Genomic DNA, 26,833 nt, shown 5'->3' with positions numbered 1-26,833 from the left:
AGGAAAATATAAAAGTATGTCAAGTCTCAGAAACTGCAAAACAATCTAATATATTTGACTGGAAAGAATGCAAAGAAGTGCAAGGAGATGGGGAATGAGAAGTAGTTAAAAATTCCTGTGCAGTAAGTTCTTAGGAATTTAAATTCTCTTCTGAGCTAAAAGGTGAGACACTGAAGGATATTCGGCAGAGGAGCAATAGGATCAGAGTACTGCCTCAGGTATGACTGTGAAGGAAGAGGAAAGAGGACGGGTAGATCCAAACATAGCCAGTGACTGTATGTAGAGGGTGGATGAGAGGAGGGCACTAGACTAAAGTAGGAAGACTGATTAGAGGCTCTGCTGTCATTAATGTGAAAAAATAAAAAGGACCTGGCGTGTAACAAATAGCCATAAGAACAGAGACAAGGCAAAAAGTATTATGTAGAAGGTAAAATCAACTGAACATGATGAATGGCTAATTGTAGAAGGTAAACTATGATTTCCAGATTTCTTGTTTGGAAAATTCTAAGAACAGTACAGGGAATACATAAGAAAGAATACATTTTAAAAAAAGGGAGGGTGATGAGTTCATTACTGGTTCTATCGAGTCTGAAGTATTTGCTGTGTACTTAAATGGAGCTACACAGAAGAATGGAGAAGGCAATGGCACCCCACTCCAGTACTCTTGCCTGGAAACTCCCATGGACAGAGGAGCCTGGTAGGCTACAGTCCATGGGGTCGCTGAGAGTCGGACATGACTGAAGCGACTTAGCAGCAGCAGCAGCACACAGAAGAAGACCAGAAAAAAACACGACCGGGAGCAGACTGTGGCTCAGATCATGAACTGCTTATTGCCAAATTCAGACTTAAATTGAAGAAAGTAGGGAAAACCACTAGACCACTCAGGTATGACCTAAAACAAATCCCTTATGATTATCCAGTGGAAGTGACAAATAGATTTAAGGGACTAGATCTGATAGACAGAGTGCCTGATGAACTACGGACAGAGGTTCGTGACATTGTACAGGAGGCAGGGATCAAGACCATCCCCATGGAAAAGAAATGCAAAAAAAGCAAAATAGCTGTCTGAGAAGGCCTTACAAAGAGCTGGGAAAAGAAGAGAAGCAAAAAGCAAAGGAGAAAAGGAAAGATATTCCCATCTGAATGCAGAGTTCCAAAGAATAGCAAGGAGAGATAAGAAAGCCTTCCTCAGCAATCAAAGCAAAGAAATAGAGGAAAACAACAGATTGGGAAAGACTAGAGATCTCTTCAAGAAAATTAGAAATACCAAGGGAACATTTCATGCAAGGATGGGCTCGATAAAGGACAGAAATGTTATGGACCTAACAGAAGCAGAAGATATTAAGAAGAGGTGGAAAGAATACACAGAAGAACTGCACAAAGAAGATCTTCACGACCCAGATAATCACGAAGGTGTGATCACTCACCTAGAGCCAGACATCTTGGAATGTGAAGTCAAGTGGGCCTTAGAAAGCATCACTATGAACAAAGCTAGTGGAGGTGATGGAATTCCAGTTGAGCTATTTCAAATCCTCAAAGGTGATGCTGTGAAAGTGCTGCACTTGATATGCCAGCAAATTTGGAAAACTCAGCAGTGGCCACAGGACTGGAATAGGTCAGTTTTCATTTCAATCCCAAAGAAAGGCAATGCCAAAGAATGCTCAAACTACCACACAATTGCACTCATCTCACATGCTAGTAAAGTAATGCTCGAAATTCTCCAAGCCAGGCTTCAGTAATACATGAACCGTGAACTTCCAGATGTTCAAGCTGGTTTTAGAAAAGGCAGAGGAACCAGAGATCAAATTGCCAACATCCGCTGGATCATCGAAAAAGCGAGAGAGTTCCAGAAAAACATCTATTTCTGCTTTATCGACTATGCCAAAGCCTTTGACTGTGTGGATCACAATAAACTGTGGAAAATTCTGAAAGAGATGGGAATACCAGACCATCTGACCTGTCTCTTGAGAAACCTGTATGCAGGTCAGGAAGCAACAGTTAGAACTGGACTTGGAACAACAGACTGGTTCCAAAGAGGAAAAGGAGTACATCAAGGCTGTATATTGTCACCCTGCTTATTTAACTTATATGCAGAGTACATCATCAGAAACGCTGGGCTGGAAGAAACACAAGGTGGAATCAAGATTGCCGGGAGAAATATCAATAACCTAAGATATGCAGATGACACCACCCTTATGGCAGAAAGTGAAGAAGAACTAAAGATCCTCTTGATGAAGGTGAAAGAGGAGAGTGAAAAAGTTGGCTTAAAGCTCAACGTTCAGAAAACTAAGATCATGGCATCTGGTCCCATCGCTTCATGGGAAATAGATGGGCAAACAGTGGAAACAGTGTCAGACTTTATTTTTTTGGGCTCCAAAATCACTGCTGATGGTGATTGCAGCCATGAAATTAAAAGACGCTTCCTCCTTGGAAGGAAGGTTATGACCATCCTAGATAGCATATTTAAAAGCAGAGACATTACTTTGCCAACAAAGGTCCGTCTAGTCAAGGCTATGGTTTTTCCAGTGGTCATGTATGGATGTGAGAGTTGGACGGTGAAGAAAGCTGAGCGGTCAAGAATTGATGCTTTTTAACTGTGGTGTTGGAGAAGTGGGCTGCCATCTATGGGGTCGCACAGAGTCGGACACGACTGAGGTGACTTAGCAGTAGCAGTTGGAGAAGACTCTTGAGAGTCCCTTGGACTGCAAGGAGATCCAACCAGTCCATTCTAAAGGAGATCAGTCCTGGGTTTTCTTTGGAAGGACTGAGTTGAAGCTGAAACTCCAATACTTTGGCCACCTCATGTGAAGAGCTGACTCACTGGAAAAGACCCTAATGCTGGGAAGGATTGGGGGCAGGAGGAGAAGGGCACGACAGAGGATGAGATGGTTGGATGGCATTACTGACTCAGTGCACGTGGGTTTGGGTAAACTCCGGGAGTTGGTGATGGACAGGGAGGCCTGGTGTGCTGCGATTCGTGGGGTTGCAGAGTCGGACACGAATGAGCGACTGAACTGAACTGAACTGATACAGAAGATACTTAGTGCTTAAGGAAAAGGATCTGGGCTCAGCATACAAAATTTTGTGAATTAACATTCTGGTAATGAGTAGAAACCATGAGTCACCTAAATAAAGGAAAATGGTTAGAATATAATCCCAGAAAACTCAACATTTAAAGGGTGAGTATATAAAAAAAGGTTTAGGAAAAGAATATTCATTAAGGTAGAAAAAAGATAACTGTGTAACCAAAATTAAAGGGGAGATAGTTTTAAGACAGAGGAAGTAGTTGTGCCAAACGCTAAAGATAACTTACTTCAATCAGAGTAATGAAAGTAAAACTAATATTTTGTACATGTTCTATTTATTTATTTTTCTACAAATCAGATGTCTTTATATTGTACACACCTCAGTCTCAGCTTGAGTTCTTTGACAGCGATACTGAGCAATCAGTCTATCAGCCTGTGCAAGGGCTAGAGCTTTTGCTTCTAAGAGATCCTGTAGCCTGCTTTCTTTGGACTGTAAGAAAACATACCATAAATCTTCTTCATCTGCTGGAAAATATCTCTTAGGGTTTAATTGATACACATAATTAAAATAAGGTTGTACTCACAGCTAATGTGGATAGTTTCATCTCATACACATCCATTATGTCAGATAGTCTCACATCATTAATCTGATCCTTTACCTGGTTTTAATAAAGTAAAAAAATCAGAAATCATTAGCACTCAATAAAATAAAAAAATAAACACCTACTAAAACCAAATAATTGAAACTCAGTAACAAAGGGAAAAAAAGGATGTCATATGAGCCAGGTCACAAACATTTCATTAACCTGACTATTGCAGAAGAATATCTGGGTGATCTGCTTGTGGGAATTTAAAGTATACTTAAACTGGGGGTGATGAGGGTGGTAGGAAGGTAGGCTGGTTTGGGAAGACAAAGGGAAAATTGATAGCTGTATTAAAATGTTGGAATTTTATCACTGAGTTTTCCCTCTTTTCAAATTTTCCAGAATATTGCTACTTTTTATATTAAATAATGTTTCAATGATCAAATCTGCATCTAAAGTTGTTTAAGTAAATGTTATAATAAAAGTTGATATTTAGTTGGCATGTTGTGGCTCAGCTGGTAAAGAATCTGCCTGCAATGCAGGAGACCTGGGTTTGATCCCTAGGTTGGGAAGATCCCCTGGAGCAGGGAAAAGTTGCCCACTCCAGTATTCTGGCTTAGAGAATTCCATGGACTGTATAGTCCATGGGGCCGCAAAGAGCTGGACACGACTGAGCGACTTACACTTTAGTTGGTATGTACCAGGCAGAATCCCACTTTTCATGGCTATTTATCACTCACCACGACTCCAGATTGAAGTTTCTCTATTAATTCCTCAATGTTCAATCCAGGAACTCTATCTTTCAAAAGTGGAGGAGTTAAACATTTTACTGATGTTGGAAAACTGTGATTTAACGATTGCAAAGGCACTCTCCTAGGCATATGCTCTGTTTCCTGTTGTCTATAGGCATTATTTGCTGCTATACTTTCTCCAAGTCTGAGTGGGAATCAAAATAAAAAAGAGAAATAATTATATGAAAATAGAGCAAAAGGCGGAGTTAGTATAGAATTAGGGACTCATTTAGAATGGGTCTTTTGAGAATGTAAGTCTTCAAATATTTCTGAAATAATCTTGGACTCTAGGATGAGGCAGAATTTGGGGAAATACCCAAAATTTGCCAGAGGAAAACTTTTCTACTTGCAATCCTTTAAAATGACAACTCTACCTCTGGTTTGGAGCTTCTAGAACTAGTTTGTGAGTATGGATTATTTGTAAAAATTAAAGTTATTGGTATTGGTAAGAACATCCTTCTAACCATGGGCATTAACACCTGGCCTTTCGTTTTCCTTCACCCCTTTTCTCATTCAATATTATTCTTACCAACCTGACCACCATTCTGCCCCTGCTTCTGAAAATATCATCTCAATGGTTGAAACTGATGAGTACAGTAGATAATTCTGTCTGGCCATTATCCTACCTTCTTTAACGATAGAATTTTTCTTCAGGAATCCTTTCTATGGTAAATGACCCAGATCCAGTCAATGAAAGCAATACTCAGACTTAGCACTCAAACAGCTGGGAAGGAAAAGCTCTTTCTATGGAGAAACTAAATTGGTAGGATGTAAGCTTAGTACAGAAGCTACTGCATTAAATAGAGGTGTTGAGACGGGCACAGAATCTGAATAATAAATTTAATCACCTGAATGTATCTAGCTATTTTCTAAATGAGTATACATCTGGTCTTCTGATTTGTTGAAATAAAAAAAATTTTAATTCAAAGTTTTTTTTTATTTGAAGAATTACTATTACAATGAAGTCTTCAATTCACTAATTTTCCAATTTGTCCATACTGAAGACTATTAAAGAAACTGGCAGGATATTCTAACACCACAAGACATACACTGCAAATGCTTATAACTCACACTAATGCAGGAAAATCTGGCAGTGGAGAAGCTTCCAATAATATACCCAGTCCAGACTGCACTTGTTCTCTATTATCTGATGTTAAAGCAAAAGCCAAGGGTGTAATCAGGCGAGGATCCTAGGCAAATCAGAAACCAGAAAACAAAAAGTCAAATCTTTCAGAGTAAGGTGAATAAATAGACCTAAATCATAAAAAATTCTAGGCAAATTCTAAAGTGTTTCTACCTGATGTCTGAATGTATTCATGAGTCTTTACCTAATGTTAGTTTTAAAAAATCTGGCAAAGGTTTTGAATGCTTTTACTGTGCCTAAGAAAATCATGTCTTAAATATTTTGATTTATTTAAAATATCATCTACAATTGATTGATGTTTTGAGTTACTGTTTTCTTTTTCTAGCAACCATTTAAAAGAAAAACTGGCTAGAAGAAAAATGGTAAATCATTTCCAAATTAAAGTAAAAAAATAAAATACAAATTAATTTCATAAAATATTTTAATTTAGTGAATGAAACAATTATACTTTAAAGTATAAGTCCTTCATATCAATAAATATTTTCATTAGTACTTTAAGCCTCAAATCATCTATTGTGAAAAAATTTTTAGTGACATAAAATCAGTGTGACTCAATTTAAAAGTTAAGTAAGTTGCTAACAAGAAAAATATTACAATATAAATCCTTTATAATTATCAACATTTTAAATGTTAAGTGTTTTATAGGTACTCAAATATAATCTAATGCCAGAGAACCATGGCTTTTACCTCCAAAACCCTCATGGTAACCCTTCATATCTCCTCCATGAAGGGGGATCATTATTTCTACTTTGTAGTCAAGAAAAGGAGCTCACAGAGGTGAAGTAACTTGCTCAAGTCTACTAAGAAATGGTGGAGTCAAAATCTGAACCCCATCTTTTAAGCCCCATGCTCTCAAAGTATACAAGTAGGTTCCAGTTTTGGCTTCTACCCTGTCTACACAGGCACTGGAGACATTTGTGTTATTATAGTAACTTAATTCACACATGTTTGTTAAATATCTGTTACAAGCAAAATTTTGTGGCTATCAAGGAAAACATTTAGAACTCGTGTTTAGCTCCTATGGTCAACAAAGTTGGTGAGGAGCTATTTTCTGCACACCTATCAAATTATCACTCACAATCAAGTCCTTTTCTTCTAGATGTCTTCTTCCTGCCTTAATACTCTACCTCATCAACCTTAACCAAAAACAAACACTCCAAAATAAATACCACTCCCCTCTACCATGTAACCAATAGAAACAAATGAAGAAACCGGAAATATGAGATAAGAAAGGAAAAGGCTGTGGAAGCACGGCTATCATGAATATTTCATACTTCAGAATCAGAAGCACTTATGTTTAATCCTTGTGAAACTCCATAAAATAACTGTAGTGAGAATATTATGTTACATCAGACAATTAACAATTTTCAAATTTTTTCCAATGGCCAGTTCTAAGAAAAACATTAATCTTCTAAAGATTAAGAATATTAAAACAGAAACATGTATTAGGAAACATTTATATATAAATCAACTTCAATATTTTAAGAGTTTAAACTCACCTGAAGGATTTTGTAGAAGCTTACTTCCATACCAGGAACCAACTGTTTAAGTTTGTTCATCAAATCAAGAGTTTTCAAAATCACATCAGCAGCAAGTTTGCTTTAAAAATAAGTTATATTTAACTTAGATAACTCAAAAATTGCTTACAGCTTATTTCTGTCCATAAATCTATAGAAAATAAAAACCCAAAACCTTTGTTCTTAAACCTCAAGATTAACCACTGTTTGTCATGAGAAGTAAAAATATCAGAGACCAACATCCTTATAATCCAAGATCCAAAGAGAACTGGTATTAACAGTTTAAGTTTAGACAGTGTTTCTTTTTCTAATCTCAAATACCAACATATTTCAACTTTTGCTTGAAATTAGTAGCAGTATTAGCAACGGGACTCATTTAATTCTTAGTTTTGTCACTGGAATATTAACAGTAGAGGGCAACTTTGCATGTGCGGGTGTTGTCGTTTCAGTTTTGTCCAATTCTTTGCGACCCTGTGACTGTAGCCCGTGAGGCTCTTCTGTCCATGGGATTCTGCAGGGAAGAATACTGGAGTGGGTTTCCATGACCTCCTGCAGGGGATGTTCCAGACCCAGGGATTGAACCAGCATCTATGTCTCCTGCACTGGCAGGCGGGTTCTTTATCACTAGCGCCACCTGCGAAGCCTAAGAGGGTAACTTTCAGCAATGTAGAATATCTAACATGTACTGAACAAATTATACTAAGCTGTTTTTCACAGCCTTTTAATTGAAAAGGAGTACAAAAAAGTAAAAAGAGATCATTGTTATTCTTGAGGAGTACAATTACTGACAATTATGACATTTATGAAAACTGGAACAAATTATAGTGTTTAGCATTCAGCGGGTCCTCAACAAACACTTGTTAGATGAACTTAATTCATAGGGGAGGACAGAGATACAATAATCTCATTACTATCAGTGAAAATCCACATTTAACTGTAAGCCTTAACATGCTAAAAAAGAGTTGTCTTTATTACTAGAAACTTTCAGGAGTGATTGGTTTCTTTGAAATAAAAGTGATCTTTCTGTTTTTTTTATGCTTTGTCATTTCAAAATATAAAATTAAATAAATATAAAATAATTACTGAGTCAAAGTCAGGAAGAAACTCTAGAAAAAAATGCACTGAAGCATAAAGACTCATAGATAATCACAATAAATTAAAATAAGACAAACAAACCTAAACAATGAAAAACAAACCACAGATATTAATATCTCTGTTCAGAAGCACATGATCTATGAATTAAATGAATTTTTTAAAAAATTCATTATGAATATATTTTTAATTCTCTTCTATACCTTGTGTTAATAGAACACACCCAAGGATGATCCTCTAAAACGAATGACAATCACTACATCTTTTGATTTTTATTAAGTTTGGACTTACCATTTTGCCATTTGTATTTCATGTACTCACCACAATTCAGAATCTGCTACCTTTGTTCCAAAGCCCATATCAATCTTGCCATATGTAAACTGTTGTTCTATCAGAGTGGTACACTTGATAGTAGTGAGAATTTTTGCAACGTGCATTTTTAGAGTGTCATCTCCACACAGAGGTTAAGTTTTGTTAAGAAAAACAAAAAATTCTCAAAAAAACCCCTTATATTTGTATAGCACTTTACAGCATTTAGGATGACTTCAAACAAATTATTCTTGTTACTGCAATTTGGTGTAATTATTGCTACATTAGCTCAATGACAGATTAGGAAATTAGAGCTCAGAGCCACTTAAATGACTGACAAGTGGCAAGAGATGGGACTAACACCAAAGTTTCTGACTCAAAAGTAAAACAGAGAAAGGATCTGCTTTTCACTGGATGTTAGTTTTTTATTAACAGGTTTCACAGTGGGTCAATAAATACTTGTTGAAATAAGGGAAGTTATTTTCTCATTTGTTTTTTCTCAGTTTCTATGTAAGTTAACTTGAATATCTATTATTAAAAAGGGGCTAAGTTTGGTACTATTCAATGAGAGGAGGCCTAAATATTTTAGAGAGTATCTCAAGGTCAAGCAAAATAATCCTGCCTTTACAGCAGTGGTTTTCAACTTCGGCTGCATGTTAGAATCACCTGGATAGTTTAAACAGTCACAAACATGTCTTCACATCCCAAGATTCCACATTATTTTAACTGAATCAGAATCTCTGGAAGTAGGAGTCAAGCATCAGTATTTTTAAATGTTCTCCAGATGATTTTAATACATAGCCAGAATTGAGAATCACTGCTATCGAGAAAGAAGAAAATTAAGAAGGAGCAGCTCAAAGAAATTAAAAAGATGTTGAGCTTGCTATAGGGTAGGACAAAGTCGACTACATTCTTGCTGCTCTGAAATACAAGGTTATCTTTTTTGTAAGTAAGTGTGATGTCATCTTAATTGAAACATTTATGGAGGTGTTAATTTTTAAAACACAAGCTAAAAAACTAAGCTAAAATAATAACTACCAATATTTTTTTCTTCTCTGATATACTCCATCACAACATACATTATCCAGGGGCAGCAATCAGCATCAAAAGAGAATATCAGGGTAGTTATTTATGTATCTACTAACCTCCAATTATGACAAAAAAATGTACAAACTTAAAAAGCATTTCTGCAAATGTCTGAAAGTTTTACACAGAAAAACACGGGAGAAAAATCTAGGTAACTTTTTCTAAGAGACTCTTCTGTGAGTATCAGTTCTTTAATTTAAACTTGAGTTTAGTAATTCTGTACAGATTCAAGCATGACAGGTATAAAATTATAAATAAAGACATAAAGACAGTAAAAATGCAAAAAATAAATTCTAAAAAATAGAAGCAGTTAGTTTTCATGGTTAAACTGAAGGATATTTAACAAAACTTCAATGGCCTTGACCATTCTTGCACATTTTTTCCTTATTAAGGCTTCATCTAGATTTTGTTCTGTGAACTGAAGCTGATCAAGGATTGTAGGCAGCAGAAGAGTCACAAAACGGTCAGCTGAGGAACAGTTAGCACTATCTATGACATCCTGGAGAATTCACCACCACCAAAGATTTAAAAAAAAACAACACAGAGATAGAATACAGAATACATAGTCATCACTGAACTGCAACACTGTTTAAATTTCTTATATAGATGATCCTTGAACAATGTGAAGGTTAGGGGTGCAACCCCACCATGCAGCTGAAAATCTGAGTATAATCTAGTTGGCTCTGGCCTCCTGTATCTGTGATTCTGCATCTATGGATTCAGACTTGCAGACTGTGTAGTACTGTAGTATTTACTATTGGAAAAAAAATCCACATATAAGTGGCCCAAGTAGTTCAAACCTATGCTGTTCAAGGGTCAATTGTAATTACTTCAGATATTCTTGACCTGTGTCTCCTATTTAAAATCTACCCCTTCATCCAGTTTTGAGGGCTATGATGAGTTTTTTATCAAATGGACCAGTCTCAAACAAGACTTTTTAAAGTGGACTCTGTGACTTAATTATTCTAAATAAAAGTATGTACTGAAAACAAATATTGTGAAGATGCTAAATGCAATTACAATAACTAAGAGACACTGGTATTAACACTTTACAACCATAAATAATTCCCATCAAGAATCTCACAGGGCTTTTTCAAAGCTAAAACTGATTGTTAAGTCAAGATCAACATGAAACATAAAGAATAATTTGTGGATAATCCTTAACAAATATATTTAATCACTCATACACATTTTGGTTTGTGCATAGGATCTAGTCATGACAGTCACGAGAGGGTAAACATTCTAGGAAAATGCTGGTATAGATAGAATGGGTATAAAAACAGGGAAACAGTAGAGAAAACACAATGACCTAGATAATAGAATCTATCAGAATTTAATGGCCTCTATGAAAAGGACTTTTTTTCAGCCTGCACTGTATGGCATGTGGGATCTGTTTCTGGACCCCAGATTCAACTCATGCCCCGTGCAGAAGAGCAGAGCCCTAACCCACTATACTATAAGGGAATTTCCAGTAAAGGATTTTTGTTTATATCCTTAAATATCTGACATGTTCCACTCCATCTGACTGATTTAATTCAATGTTCCTATATATCCACTCAATAAAAACAGCAGATAGTATCTACTGAGATGGACAGAATGTAACTATTGCCAAGTACAGTCATACACCAACAAACTATACAAATCTTAGTCATAGCTTTACTTATTATACTGAAAGGAGTATACATAAGTTATTTAGTGAAAACACAGAAGTCTCACTAATAGTTGGGACTTGGCCAGAAAAATGAAATTCATTAACTAGGGAGTTACTACTAGAGGTAGGGAGTCCAGTAATTGCTAAGTTTTCCTAAAGAGTATGAACAATTGGAAATTTATTATAAACTTATAATAAACATTTTAGAAAACTGTCTACTGAGAATCATTAGAGCAGACAAGTCAATTTGTTAGTCACTCTAGTACCTCAAATATTTCCTTGAACAACTCCAGTGCTAAAACAGAACAGTTTTCTGATCCATCCAAAGGTTGGCTTGACCAACGAAGTAGAGCTACAGTAGGTTCTAAACACTTAGAACGGCTTCCCAGAATGGTGCTGCCAGATGGAGGTTGTTCAAATATCATCTGTGTGAGCACGTGGCGCAGCTGAGTCACTGAACAGAAGGCAAGAAGTAATTCTAAAACCTGTGCAATATAAAGTCTTCATTAAGGTCTATTTCATTAGACTTCAATGCACAAAGCAACCAAAAGATGAAGCTGGAAATGATATTTATTTTTGAAGAAAAAAAATAAAAATTAAAAGTTGCTTCCCATTTTCAGAGTATTATTTCTCAAAACGTGTCACTAGGTTCCAGAAGGTTACAAATAAACTTGTTAATGGTAGTTACTTCAGTTAAGAGGACTATGAGAACTGAAGGGCAACTTCAACTAATGCTATATACCTTCCATAGTACTTAATTTTTCTTCAGCACAAACATGTTTAACACTTGCTCTCATGCTAAGATTTATGAATTGCTATAAAGTGTACTTTAGGATAAAATATTTAAAAATGGCATCCCAAAGCTTTAAAACTGTAAGGATGGCTATTGACACAGTTTACATAATGCTGGCAACATGCCCCTCAGCCTGCTTCCCTGGTCTACCACATTTCTTCTGAGCTTCATAACTGAGCCTTACGCCATTACACAGCATCCCACATGAACTTGTTTATTAGCTATTAAGTTAAATTCTACCTTATTTAACATACTACCAACTTATTATTAAAAAAAAAAGTATTGGTATCTCTGTGTACTTATTTTCACCTTTATCTGTTCCTTGTAAATGACATACAATTGTGATTTTTGTTTTAATCAACCTGACAGTGTCTGATTTTAATAGAATTCAACTCATTAGCATTTACTATGTTACAAATGATAAAACTCTTCGACTTATTTTCTTTTGAATACAAATTGTAGTACTTGTTTTTGAATAGATAATATATTCACTTGGTTTCAAAGTCAAAGGTAGTGACCTGACCTCTACCCAACATTCCCTGGAAGCAACAGACACTATCACAAGTTTCTTATTTACCTTACCAGAGATTATGTACTGCACATAGAAGCAAATACTCTCATTTACTTTATTTTAATATTATCTTCATTTACAATTTCTCTAAGTGCAACATACAGGGAAATAAAAACATCAATAGCTAATGCAAAGCTAGATGTTTTCCTCAAAGTGAATTACCTGAGTAACTAGCAACTAGATCACAAGAATTCCATCAAAACTCCTGAATTCCCTTGAGTCCCCTTCCAGACAATGCCTCAGTCACTACTTTGACATCAGATTTTTGACACCAGACATTAATTTTACCTTAGCTATTCTTGGATCTTTGCATTTCCATATAAAATTTTCAATCAGCTTGCCATTTTATATAAAAAACTCACATGGAACTTTATATATAAATACAATCTTACAGTGTACACTTTTAAATCTGATTTTTTAGCTTAGCATTATGTTAGTGAGATTCATTTATATTTTCGCATGCAGCTGCACCTCACACATTCTCATTGCTATATAGTATTCCAGTGTATATAAACATACCACAGTTTATTTGCCCATTCCACTGTTGTTGGCATTTAGGTTGTTTACAATTCCTGGCTATCATTAACAACACTGCTGCATTTTGTACATGGTGAACACACGTATTAAACTCTGAGGTAAATAACAGAGTGGAATTGCTGGGTCATAGTTTATACATGTATCCAATGTTAGTAGATAATACCAGTTTTCATAAAAGGTTGTACCAATTTTCCACCCATGAGTATTTCAACATTATTTATATTATCATGTATGCTTGACAATATCCATATTTTAAATTTTAACCATCTGATGGGTGTGTAATGGTATTGTATTACCATTTAAATCGGCATTTCCCTGAAGATTAATAAAGTTGAGCAACTTTTTAAATTATTAGCGGCCTTCTCATGAACAGAAAAGCTCTTAATTTTAATGTAATCTAACTTACCAACAGTTTTTCCTACATAATCAGTAAATAGTACCAGTTTTAAACTTTCATTTCCATTTAACACTTTCTACGTCTTTTGTGAGCTCACTGATATATCTCTCAACTATGTAGACAGGAGTGGAATCTGTGTCATAGGGTTTACATGTGTTCAGCAGGCACCGTGAAAACAGTTTCCCAAAAGGATTACGCCAGTTTATGAGGATTCAAGGAGGGTTCTGAAATATTGGTAATATCTGGTTTCTTGCTTCAGATCTTGGTTTCATGGCTATGTTCATTTTGCAAAGATTCAGATATCTGTGCACTTATATTTTTCTGCATATTGCAGTTTTTAAAAACTTTAAAAACAAAAAGCTATATATACCTTTGAAGAAGAATCAGGATCCTTTCCATTAAGAAGACCTAATACTTGATTAAGACATGAAGAAAAGTGCTCATACCTAGGGTAAAATAAAAACATACATCAAATGTTAAGTATGAAATTGATACATTAAAAGGATTTATATATAAGATAATCATACTGTTCAGATGTAAAACTGGTTTTGCACAGATTAATCAAGATATGTATATTCTGGAGAATGGCACAACCTTATTTACCTAAGACAAAGTGAAAAATACACACATACTCTTGTTATACTTTCACATTTCAAGTCAGAAAAACAAAAAGAATGGGAACATAAAGCACATGAAAACATTCTGATTTTAGTCTATTGTGAATCAGTAGAGTTCAAGTTTACTAAGTGTAAAAAGGCAGTTTTATTTATTACAAATACATCTTGGTTTAAAAAAAGTCTTAAATTTGTCAGATAGCCATACCTGGTAAGATAATCAGCAATTTTAGGATTCTTAAGAAGATCCACCAGTAGATCAACTGAATACTTTCTGGTAAGTGTGCCATCCCCATTTATGAGAATATTAAATATTAGCTGAAATGTCTGATGAATGTTTCGAGCATGGAACAGCTTAAAAACAAATCAGGAAAAGGATATTATACAAAAAAAAGTTTAAGTTGACACCACCCTAAAACTCAGAGAGTCTCAATAACTTTTAAAGTATCAGAGCATATAAACTTTAGAATTAGTTTCATAAATTGCAAAAAAGTTTTTACCTTTTCCCCAACTTCTTCGTTTAATGTCAAACTGGATAATATTGAAAGTGCAAACACAACCACAGTTAAACTACTATGGGCCAAGAAGCTTATAAGAGTTCGATAAAAAGATTTCACATTATTCTGAGGAGGAAAAAAATTTAAAAATAGATTAGAATGAAAAAATTATGAGCCTTACATTTTGTTTTAGAAAGTATATCTTACACAAAATAGGTAAACTTTTATTAAATATTGTTATCAACTTAGAGATCATTCAAGGCGTAAGATGGTACTTTCACAAATTGCTTACAGTAGTAGGAACAGGTACAATCTGAGTAAAGAGCAGTGTGTAGTTTGAATTTATGAGCAAATGTTTACCTTTCTCAAACAGTTTCATGGCTCAAAATAACCTCCACCAACAAAACAGGACGAGGTCAGAAAAATCCAGCACATGAACAAATGAGATACCGTTAAATTTAAAACTAAACAAGTAATACTGAATATTGTACAGCAAGGGAACTGTTCATAAAGCAACTTAAAGAATCAATGAACTTTCCTGATTTAATATATTTCTAACAGTGGTTCAGATAACCTCATTTGAGTTCCTTCACTTCTCACAAGTACTGGTAGTGATGCTAGGCACTTATAAATCTTTTTGGGAAAGTAGTAATTGATTGTGTGGAAATACATGACTGAGGTAAATGCAACTGCCAATGGCATGTCTCCCCTCTATTAGCACAAAATTCAGCATCTCTTATATTATTCAACATGACAAATAATGAGATGCTACAGAAGAAAAATTTCTAGTATTTCAATTAACATTTGTATTAACTCATCTTAATTAAACATATATGAAGGCTAGAGTACTTCAAGTTATTTACGTCAATCTGATGCATTGTTAACTTTGATGAGTCAGTTAAACAACACAAATTGTTGTTAAATTTCTTCTTAAAGAAAAAGGTGAGCCTACCACAAAACAAGAGAAACATTTTATAAACTTCTTACCAAAGTCTTTATGTGCGTTTGAACAGAAAGATTGTGCCGGCAAAGATTTGCCAATAATCCTAGGCAAGGCATTGTCAACTCATCTTCAGAAGATTGACTGTTTCAAGAAAAATAATAAAAGATAAAAATATTAAGTTCCTTCTAAATTACTAAAAAACGGTCATTTACACATTTAAATTCCTTCCTTTTTATAAGCAAAAAGAAAAATCTGATTAACATCTGAAGACTGCCAAGTTTTGAATAGTATTGATCATTTATTTCATGTTTTGAAACTAAATGATCCTACTCAATTCAGCATAAAAATACAGAAATAACGGTCAGAGTAATCATGTGCTATCTCATCAGTATATTATTTCAAGAAGATTAAATATAAACATAATTTCAGTTTCAGTAAGTTTTTCTGTATCAATCAATTCATTTCATAAATTTCTGCTATAAAAATTGAAGTTGTTTTACATCATTTGATCCTTGAAATCATCCAATGAGTAAATAGGAATTATCGCAGTTTAAAAATTTAGAAAAAAAATTATTTAAGAAAAATTGAATTATTACATATTTTAATTAAAAATAAACCACTAAGTCAACATAATGTGTTCCTGAAAGTGAAAGTTGCTCAGTCTTGTCCAACTTTTTGTGACCCCATGGACTTATGGAATTCTCCAGGCCAGAATACTGGAGTGGGTGGCCTTTCCCTTCTCCAGGGGATCTTCCCAACCCAGGGATTGAACCCAGGTCTCTCACATTGCAGGTGGATTCTTTACCAGCTGAGCCACAACGGAAGTCCAAGAATACTGGAGTGGGTAGCCCATCCCTTCTCCAGCGGATCTTCCCAACCCAGGAAACGAACCAGGGTCTCCTGCATTGAGGTGGATTCTTTACCAACTGAGCTATCAGGGAAGCCCAGTGTGTTCAATGTGTTCCTCTTTGCCCATATATTTTCGCTTGTCAGTGTATTTCTTGAATGGTTTCATATTATTTCTTTCCTGTCTGTGAAATGGTTTTAAAAAGAAAACTTGGGACTACAAGTTGTACAGATGTATGTTTTTACCTGACTGTTATACCACAGATAGACTGTTTAGTTAAGTTGAAGAGAGTGAATTGATAGCTTATATTTGTTTTTAAAGTTAAATTAATCCTGGAAAAGAGCTGTTGTTTTGTTTTTTTTAAAGGAGTTAGTCCTTGGCCACTAGTTTGACACCACCTCTATTTTATGTGACTTGTTTCACCAGCAGGCCTGTTACTCTCTATGACTAATTGTGTAAGTGCTTGTAATGGAATAAACGGCTTTTCTACATTAAAAAAAAAAATACATAAACCTGTAGATTATTTGGTTACATGTGTGGTTGCATACTCACATATGATCTATCAGGAATGTAATTAATTCATCTATATTGGCACCAGAATGCAAAATTTTGATGTTGTATGTTAACCTCTGCAGAAGCTGAATGCACTAAGAATAAGAAAATAGCAATGAATATAAACATATAAAAATATATTTGCATGATCACAAAAATGAACTCCTACACATATTCTGAGCATGTAACCATTTTAGGAGGCATTTAGAGTAAAAATCTTTCCATATCTTAGAAAGGTTCTATTTTCACATGCAAGTAATGAGATTTTACTTACACATACACAATTAATGAGACCTTAAAAGTTCATCTCCTGATTCACACATTTCTATACATTCTATCTCAAACAAAGCATTGTGTCATCAACCTGGCTTACTTAATCATCTTAAACTTATATGTAAGTTGAGAATATATTCTATCAATTCTAAGATATATATTATTCATATTTTACCATCTTTAAAACTGCATGTCAGTTTAATTTGTAATGTTTTTCTTTCTTACAACTGATGGCATTTTAGGTTCAAAGAAATGTGTATAAGAGCTTCGAGCCTATGCTAAAGACCAAATCTATAGTTTCAATTTTTATAGAATGTTTCCTCAACAGTATGAGACTAGATGCTAACTTTAAATTATAATTTTAATATGAACAGCTTACACCTCAAAATGCTGACATCTGTGTTTATAAATCTGTCAAAATAGTTATAATGTGAATTTTTCATTAATTAACAGTGCTAGATGTAAATTTTCTTCTTTAGAATCTCTTAAGTGGTAGTACATGTGACTAACCAGTTTTTAAATTTATTGATGGTGAGAACTGTGCCTAACCATGCTGTATTAATGCCAGCATGGAGTACACTGTATGTCAGCACGTCATAATAGATACTATCAATTTTGATTTGAAAATAAGTAAGAATAAGCATGAAGTGGAAAGTAGGTGTGTATACCTGCAAAAACACTGAATCATTGTGGCAAGTACTGCTCCGACAAACCACTCCTGCCAGCACACTATTTAGGTTGTATGTATTCTGAAGGCAGTCTCTGGTTTCATTGTCTACAGCTGCATGTTAAAATAAAATGACACAAAGTAGGTCATCTTTATATATGGTCTTCATGGATGAAAGACAAATAATTTAAAACTTATTTCATATTAAATTTACCATTATATGAAAATATAAAATATGATGTGGCTATTTTGTTTACAAATACCTCCCAATTCAGAATTTCAACCATGGTGGCTACTATACTGGACAATACAGATATAGAACATTTTTAGCGTCTATTTGAAATGATGTTACCACTTCTGTATCAGTTTCTTTCTTTTTTTTAAATAAGCATGTATTAATTTTATAACCACACACAGAAATATCTCCCTTGTACCCCCAAACACAATCAGGAAAAAAAGTAACCAGTGAAGTAAAACCTAACAACTAAGACAAGGTAGGGAAAAACAAAAAAGGCAACACTTGCATTTTTAGCTTTTACCTCTAGGCTTAGTATAGTCTACCAAAAAAAGATGGTATTTTGATCACTAGTTATGATTTTCTAATACTGTTCATACTGAGATTTGTGCATGTATTTTTTTAATTTGAAAGTAGGCCCACATTTCCCAAGGTACATTCTTTTCTGTAGACCACTGAACCCTTGATATGCTTCAGATTCTCTGTTCCAATAATCTTAAAAAAGGATGCATATAATATTCCCTTTACAAGAGATCCACAACAAGATAGTTCCAAGAGGTCCTGCAGCGAAGAAATCTTTTTTTTTTAAGAAATCTTTCAAATGTGAATCATCCTCCAAAAGATTCTGTAATGGAACCTGCCCTTTAAGAAAATACTAAATTCATGCATCTTCTAAAAAATAAAAAAAAGAAACTAAATACATTACCTAGTTGAGATAGCAAACTGATGATACTTAAGATCAGTGGGGCACTTATGTTTGGGTCTTCAAGTAGTTCTACAAGACAACTTAAGCATTCACTTGGTAGTATCTGATTTGATGTAAACAATCGAGTGAGCTTCTGTCCAGAAATTACCTAGAAAACAGTCATTAAAATGTGTTAGCTAAGAAATGGCAATTTTCACTTCTTCTCCATTTCAAATAAAAACCCAGTTCTTCCAAAGTGGCACTGCCACACTCTTTCCCAATTTAGAAAATTCATACATGCTGTTCCCTCTGCATGGAAGATCACCTATCCCTTCACTCACTAACTAATGTAATTATTCCAGTCTTGGTTTTGCTTCCTCTAATAAGCTTTCTCTAATTCTCTTCCACTAACTAGGTTAGGTTTGCCTGTTACACTATCCTATAGGACATTACAAAAAGTACATACGAATCCACTTATCTGAACAAGGGACATCTGAACAATCCACCTAAGGGACAACTTATGTGGTGCTGGAAATGTTCTATCTCATGATAACAGGTCGTAGCTACTTGAGAGTACACTTAGGTTTAAAAAAAAAATACAACTACCAAGTTCTTCATTTAACATTAATGCACTTCATGCAATTCATGTGTGTTATCTTTCTATTAAATGGTAGAAGAGTTTTTGGTAAACCTCTTGAAAAGTCTGGGAACAGAGTACATAAAAGTCCATCTCTAAGCATCAAATTTCTTTGAAGTCTCTTTCAATTCTTGATAACACTCTGCTCAGATTCACAACATACCTTTTATTCTCAAAAATAAGAAATGTTTCAGATTACAATCTAAAATTCTTAACTTAATTCTTAAAGAAAACAAGTATTCTTAGGAGACAGGCAGCTCAAGTAGTTAAGAAGAGGAGTGCCAGAGAACCCTGAGAGAATAGACACAGTGTAGACCAGTGTAGACACAGTGTAGCGACCAGTCCATGGGGTCGCTAAGAGTCAGACATGACTGAGCGACTTCACTTTCACTTTCCCTTTTCATGCACTGGAGAAGGAAATGACAACCCACTCCAGTGTTCTTGCCTGGAGAATCCCAGGGACGGGGGAGCCTGGTGGGCTGCCGTCTATGGGGTCACACAGAGTCGTACACGACTGAAGTGACTTAGCAGCAGCAGACCAGTTAGAACAAAGGCTGATGTTGCTGGGCAGTTCACAATAGCCTTCTTTGTAGCAGTTTCTAATCTTTGCAAATTTGGCCTTTTATCATTGGGTTAATATAATACGATATATTTTTAAATTATGTTCAATTCTATGTTAAGAGAAGCTGTGACATAGAATTAAGAGTAACTTTGAGCTTACTTTTTATTAAACTGATGTCAATATTAGTTGGAATTCCACGAAAGTATAACAAATGAGAGCCGGAGTTTAAGAGCCTAAAAACAAACAGGATCACAGAAAGCTGTGATTATTTCTTTTTAACACAAAATAAGCACACTCTAGAGGCAAATCATTGGGAAGTAACGGAAAAAGTGACAACAATTCAGCATTTTTGGACTGAAAAACTGTGAGCAACACACTTTGGTAAAGAAAAAAGGATTATGATTACTAGTAAAGAAGATTGGTTCTCAATCCAGAGTAAATTGAAATAATTTTCAAGCTCGAGATCAACATGAGTTCAAATAAAAGCAGGTTCAGATTGCAAACTGCCTAAGGGACAAGAGATAAAATCAAATTTTAATCCTTATTCTCTAGCACCCGCACCTCCGAGAATTGCTGTACCTCTGAAAAGGCCTGTTACAATGGAAAAACGAAAATAAGAAGCAAAGGAAAAGATACAGCTCCGAGATCTTTCCTCTATCAACTCCAAATACGCTGAAATCCCCCACCTTTTGTCTCACCCTCCCTTTTCCTAGGGCTTTCAGTACTCTTTCCTCACTGCAGTCAGCTGAACGCGGAGAGGCTTGGGGTTGGATGGGAGTTCAAAGGTGACAATCACTCGCTTTCTTTACCAATACAAAAATACAGCGGAGGGAGCGAGGAGTTGCCCTTTGTTTTCGAGGCTGAGATCGCTACAATCTCAGCCACCAAGTGAAAGAAGGCTACAGGGAAATCCGTCTCGTCCGCCACCGCCGGAGCCCCTTACCTACCTCCAAGTGCCGCAAAAGCTGAGCGGTGTTCGCCTCGGACTTAACGGCTTTATACTGACTGATGGTCAGAAGCAAAGACTTCAAGCAGGCGGTGGAGTCCATCCGGACCCGCCACAGGGACGCTTGGAGCGGGTACCACCACCGTCCTCCAGCTTTTACCGCGCTTTTTTTGATTTTTTTCTTCTCCACCCGCCTCGCTCCCAGAAGCTTCCGATTCCGGTTGAGCTCCGGAAGTCCCTTGGCAACTTGAGGACGGCACCCTACGAAGGAAAGGGAGGGTTGGGCTGGAGTGGTGGAGGTGGGGGTGTCGAGGCCCAGTGTGAGTCCGGGAGGCGGGCTGGTAGTTGTCCTTTCAGACCCCCGATCTGAAAAGCCGCGATGTTTTAGTTCGAGATCCCGTGAACCTGAAAAATCTCGCGAGAAGTCAATTGCGGCCCCACTGGCGTAAGGGGCGGTTGGGTAGCAGGGGGTATCTGTTCGTCCGTGGGTCTTGTTTGCGTATGCTTCATTGGCCTTCACCGTTGGTGGCCAGTTTTTTCTTTGTGCGTCATCCTCTTCCTGAGAAATGGTCGCTTTACCCTAGTCTAGACACGGTGAGGAGCTCTGAGGAGGAGAATCTTGGGTTCTAGATTTTGAGGCGGCCCGGTAGAGGCCTCTTTTTAAAATCATTTATTTGTCCACCGCTTCTACTGAGGAATGTTTGTTTCTCACAGTAAACCTATGGCCGTTCGGATTCGGTGGCAAGTTAGTCATGCGCTTATGATAGTCGTTGTCAATTTGTTTGAGAAAGCTGGCCCAGGTGACTCCTGTGCCAGGTGTTGCTCCGAAGGCTGTTCTTATTAGCGTCAGTTTTGTAAGGGAAGGTGTCTGCTTTTATCTGGCGTGATTGTTTTATGAATCTTGGTGTCTAAGGAAATGGCACTGTTTGCGGTTTTTGTTCAGAAATAGTACTATGCATGTGAATATCATGAAATGAGTCAGACTAGTTCTGGAGCTTTTTTGCTTAATGTATGCTATTGTTGAATGAAGCTTTAAAATCCAGTTTGGAGAAAATTGTAAGAACTGGGTACACAGCCTTTTAATTAAACCATTTGTCAGAAGTTATGTTTTGTCAATTCAAAGAAAGCCTATTTTGCGTCACTACATTTTTAAAGATAGGAATTATTTTTATATTAAAAAGCAATTTAATTCTGAAAGGTAAAAAAATAATTGAGGCATAAATCGTTGGGTAATTAATGTGTTTATACATTTATTCATTCTGTAAACAATTATTGAGTGTATAAAATGGGCTAATCCTACTAGTTAGGGACCCTGCTGGGAGGGAATTAAATGTACTGGATAATAGTACATAGAGAATTCACCAATTAGAGGCATCATGAGATTATGATAAAGAGTGGAGCCAGGCTGTTTGCTTACAAATCCAGGTCTACCTTTTCCTGTGTGACCGTAGGCACATTCTCACTGTTTAGATCTCATCTTGAAGTAAAATCTGACTAACAGTAGCATCTATTTCATAAGATTGCTCATTCAATAAATAGCTGGAACCTACAGTGTGCTAGGCATTGATCTAAGCACTAGATTCGGTAAATAAAGTAAAAATCCTATTGTCATGAAAGAATCCTACCATTACATTCTGATAGGGGAAAGAAAAACAGTAAATAATAAGCACAGTAAGGAAAGTGAGATGGAGAAAATGAGAATTATTCCTCTAGAGTAATGGTTTAATGAAAGGGGAAATGGGAGGTCAGGATAGAGAAAGCAACATTTGAAAAATACTTGAAGAGTTGAAAAAGACCAGTGCTCTCTAAGGGGAAACATTTCTAGATAGAATAGCAAGGGGGAAAGCTTTGAAATGGAGCTTGATAATATAAGGAACAGCAAGGAGTTTGCTATGATTGGAATAGAAAGTGAGGGTGAGAGTAGTAGAGATGAAGTCATGTCAGGTTATTATAAAATGAGATAACCAATGAAGAACAGTTGTCTGGCATAGTTATGTTCTCAGCAAGTGTCAGTTACATCTTAGGTCCTTGGTAATACAGTGATAACAGTTTGACAGCATTAGACTTTTCATTCATAATGATAAGTGCCTTACGGTTGTCCCCATTTAGATCTGAGGGAAAGGGTCAAGGCTGTTTGCTCAAAGTGCTATCCTTTGAAATCTTGCATTTTAACTTGAGCAGTCGCACACATTTGGCATCTCCATGTTTATTTTAATGTAAAATAACATCTAAGAAAATCTTCACCAAAAATTGAGCTGTGAAAAGGTCTGACATCTTTTGTCAGAGATGCTTGTGTATCCCAATATGAGAAACAGAGCCATGTTTTTAAGACTCTAAAGGGAAAAGGAGGAGGAGGAAATGGAGCTGGGTCCAGATGCCTGAAGGCTGTACTAGCCTTTGAGCTAGGACTCTTATCTTGAATTCAGTGGTGATTTCTGGTTTCAAACTGGGTCCTTATAGTTAGGTTTGTGTTTTAGATTAATTACGCTGACACTATGAGGAAGATAAGCCCAGAAGTAGGGAGAATATTTATTTTACTAGAGTCTTTCCAAAGAATGGCTGAGATAATTGAAGTGGAGTTAGCAAAAAGATGACAAATTTAAGAAATATATATGAGGTGAAATAGCAGGACTGATTTCAAATATAAGAATGAGAGGGATGAAACTAGAAGGGATTCCAAGTTTCTAGTCTGGCTGATAGAGAAGATATAGGAACTGCTGAGGTAGTCAATATTAAGTATTCATGTTGTATTTTATGTTCAGTGAAATGTTGTATAGCTTATCATATACTCTTGTACCATTCTCATTAAATTTTTTCCTGGATATTATATGATTTTTGTTACTGTGACTGAGTTCTCTTTTTCCCCTAAAAATTTTTAGTTTGTTTTTGCTACTGTTAAAAGAGAAACTGATTTGTGGTATATCTTTTATTCGGTTTACTGACTGAGATTTCCTTATTGATTCAGTTTTGCTTCCTCTCTTAAATTTTCTAGCTATATATCACCTGAAAATAATGATTTAATCCCTTCCAGTATTTGTTGTCTTACTTTATTTCATTAGTGTAATTTCTAAAATATGGAATAGTCGTAATGATACCGAGCATCGTTACTTCATTGAATGAGCATGACCAGTATTTTAACGCGTTGTATAATTTGTGCAACAGTTGCCAAGAGATAAGTATTCTTTAAAATGTTTAGGCAATACCAGTTTTATTTAAAGATTTGTCAGAAAGTCTGCTAAAAAGTTATCAAATATTTATATATCTTATTTTTCCCTTTAAAATGGTAGCACAGTTGATTGTAACAGCTAACACATATTGAGTATTTATCATATGCCAAGCACTGTTCTAAGAACTTAGCTATTTGATCTTTATAATATCATGCTTTACATACTGTTATGATCTCTGTTATGATCAGATGGAAAAATTTGAGAGAGGTGAAATAATTTGCCCAAGGTCACACAAGTAGTAGTAGCAAACCTTGTATTTGCTGCGCTGCAGATATTTTATTCAGGGTTTTATATTTATGTTTGGGAGAATTTAAAATAGCTTTTTCTTTATTCTCTCTTTTGGAATCTGAGTTGTTTGTTACTTTTGAAAAATGAATTGGAAAATTTCCATCTTTTTTTCGTTGCTATAGATTGACGAGAATCACATAGGAATCATCTGATTCTTGTAGATTGTGTACAACTAACCTATAAAATAAAGCATGATAGCTCATTTAATGGTAGATTTTTAGAAGACATTTGAATTTATAATATGGTTATTGATCTGATAATTTTTTCTACCTTTTCTTGAGTTAACTTTGGAAATAAAATTTTTAGCATACCGACTATTTCTCTAAATTTGAAAATTTATTGATGTAAAGTTGCATCAGTATTCAATAATTCTCTTAATCATTCTTTGTAGATTTAAATTTCCATTTTCATTATAAGTTATCTGTTTTCTTAGTTAGGCTTTCCAGGGGGTTGTCTATTTTATTCAGTTTTTCAAGAACCAACTTTGATTTTATTAATCTTGCTTTTTTTCTTCAGAATCAGTAATTTTACTTTTCTCTTTAAAAATTAAAAATTCCATCCATATACATGTATTTTTCTTTTATTTGTTCTTTTTATAATTTTGTAAAGTTGAAGGCTTAGTATATTTCCAATACTGTATTTTTTATTAAAGATTATTCATTCCAGAAAAATTTAAAAAGTCATTAGCTAAAGTGAGTGTCTGCATTGTACTTAAAAAATGTTTGTTTTAATCAGGTAATTATTTTTTAAATGCTAATATTCACTCATTTATCAAATATTTACTGAATGCTAGTTATTTCGCGAAGAGCTTAAAGTGTTTTGGGAAATAGACAAATTCAAAGTGCTTTTCAAGAGACATAGAAAGCTGTAGGAACACAGGATCTTTTTTAAGGCAAAATATCAAGTATCCAATTCCTTTATCAGGGATTGACATGAAATCTCTCCATAAATTTGTATTGCTGTCTGTTCTTTGTATTTGATGTAGATATTTTTCCTAATTTATACATCAGGAAACACATTTAAGGGAGTTAAAACTTGCCTAGGAGCTTGCAACTTAAGGTCTGTGAAACTCCTTTATGTCTTCTGGAAAAACTTAAAGAGCATATCTTGAAAGCTAAATAGTAAAATGGAAATTTTTAATGTCATGACCAGGGTTTAAATCATATTAGATGAATCATATTGAACAGAGATATGAGCTATATTTTTTGACAAAAGTGCAGAGTACTGAATGTTGTAATAGAGGAATTATATCGGAGGTGTGAATACAGAGCTAATTGTTAATTCATTTAATCTCCATATATTTAATGAGTGCTTGAGTAGCAGGTAGACTTTATTTTTTTGGGCTCCAAAATCACTGCTGATGGTGATTGCAGCCATGAAATTAAAAGACGCTTGCTCCTTGGAAGGAAGGTTATGACCAACCTAGATAGCATATTTAAAAGCAGAGACATTACTTTGCCAACAAAGGTCCGTCTAGTCAAGGCTATGGTTTTTCCAGTGGTCATGTATGGATGTAAGAGTTGGGCAATGAAGAAAACTGAGCACCGAAGAATTGATGCTTTTGAACTGTGGTGTTAGAGAAGACTCTTGAGAATCCCTTGGACTGCAAGGAGATCTAACCAGTCCATCCTAAAGGAGATCAGTCCTGGGTGTTCATTGGAAGGACTGATGTTGAAGCTGAAACTCCAATACTTTGGCCACCTCATGCGAAGAGTTGACTCATTGGAAAAGACCCTAATACTGGGAAGGATTGGGGGCAGGAGGAGAAGGGGACGACAGAGGATGAGATGGTTGGATGGCATCACTAACTCGATGGACATAGGTTTGGGTAAATTCCGAGAGTTGGTGATGGACAGGGAGGCCTGGCATGCTGTGATTCATGGGGTCGCAAAGAATCAGACACGACTGAGTGACTGAACTGAACTGAACTGAGTAGCAGGTACATTTCTAGGTTCTGGGGATAGAGCAGTGAATCAAATAAAAAGGTCTGTCCAAGTAGAGCTTTTATTTTAATGGGAGATATAGCAAAGAAAAAAAGAGATATAAGTAAAATGTATGAGTGTTAGTAATAAGTGCTATATAGGAAAAGAAAGAGAAGGGAGATAGGAAATATAAGAGTCAGGATGGAGAATTGCAATTTTAATTAGGGTGAAGTATTGATCAGTATTTGCTGCATACGAAATCACCGCAAAACTCTGGTTGAAACCATAAAAATTTCTTTCTTGGTCTGTGAATTGACTGCAGTTACTCTGATCAAGGCCTGACTTGGCCTAGTGGTACTTCAGCTGTTTTCTGGGGAAGGGGAGATATCTAGAACTCAAGCTCAGTTATGGTGAGGTATCTACTAGACATCCGGAAGCTG

At 35.5% G+C, this 26,833-nt stretch overlaps 2 protein-coding genes across 9 annotated transcripts in view; one reads left to right on the top strand and one right to left on the bottom strand.

The window, feature by feature from the left end:
- The window catches only part of CIP2A (cellular inhibitor of PP2A), a 29,421-nt gene extending 8,097 nt beyond the window's left edge, over positions 1-21,324 (bottom strand). The window contains exons 1-17 of one of the 3 annotated variants that reach the window (XM_081572261.1): positions 20,958-21,324; positions 20,170-20,243; positions 18,833-18,980; positions 17,893-18,005; positions 16,952-17,046; positions 15,597-15,693; positions 14,613-14,735; positions 14,321-14,466; positions 13,869-13,944; positions 11,467-11,685; positions 9,889-10,048; positions 8,476-8,617; positions 7,045-7,144; positions 5,473-5,591; positions 4,351-4,546; positions 3,611-3,685; positions 3,406-3,516 (exon numbers count right to left, since the gene is read on the bottom strand). In XM_081572261.1, the coding sequence (XP_081428387.1) occupies positions 3,406-3,516; positions 3,611-3,685; positions 4,351-4,546; positions 5,473-5,591; positions 7,045-7,144; positions 8,476-8,617; positions 9,889-10,048; positions 11,467-11,685; positions 13,869-13,944; positions 14,321-14,466; positions 14,613-14,735; positions 15,597-15,668 (1,539 nt within the window). In that variant the 5' untranslated portion in view covers positions 15,669-15,693; positions 16,952-17,046; positions 17,893-18,005; ... (1 more) ...; positions 20,170-20,243; positions 20,958-21,324. Of the gene's footprint in view, positions 1-3,405; positions 3,517-3,610; positions 3,686-4,350; positions 4,547-5,472; positions 5,592-7,044; positions 7,145-8,475; positions 8,618-9,888; positions 10,049-11,466; positions 11,686-13,868; positions 13,945-14,320; positions 14,467-14,612; positions 14,736-15,596; positions 15,694-16,951; positions 17,047-17,892; positions 18,006-18,832; positions 18,981-20,169; positions 20,244-20,953 lie in introns of all 3 variants that reach the window. The other 2 variants (XM_081572262.1, XM_081572259.1) reach the window with 2 other exon arrangements.
- A 71-nt stretch (positions 21,325-21,395) lies between these two features.
- The window catches only part of DZIP3 (DAZ interacting zinc finger protein 3), a 125,507-nt gene continuing 120,069 nt past the window's right edge, over positions 21,396-26,833 (top strand). For all 6 annotated transcript variants that reach the window (XM_081572258.1, XM_081572254.1, XM_081572256.1 and 3 more), the window contains exon 1: positions 21,396-21,550. The gene's annotated coding sequence lies outside the window, so the exon portion shown is untranslated. The remainder of the gene's footprint in view (positions 21,551-26,833) is intronic.

This window comes from Giraffa tippelskirchi, chromosome 2 (assembly GCF_054371585.1).
Source record: "Giraffa tippelskirchi isolate mGirTip1 chromosome 2, T2T-mGirTip1v1.2.pri, whole genome shotgun sequence".
Taxonomy (NCBI): domain Eukaryota; kingdom Metazoa; phylum Chordata; class Mammalia; order Artiodactyla; family Giraffidae; genus Giraffa; species Giraffa tippelskirchi.
This window is presented reverse-complemented; position numbering and strand designations above follow the sequence as displayed.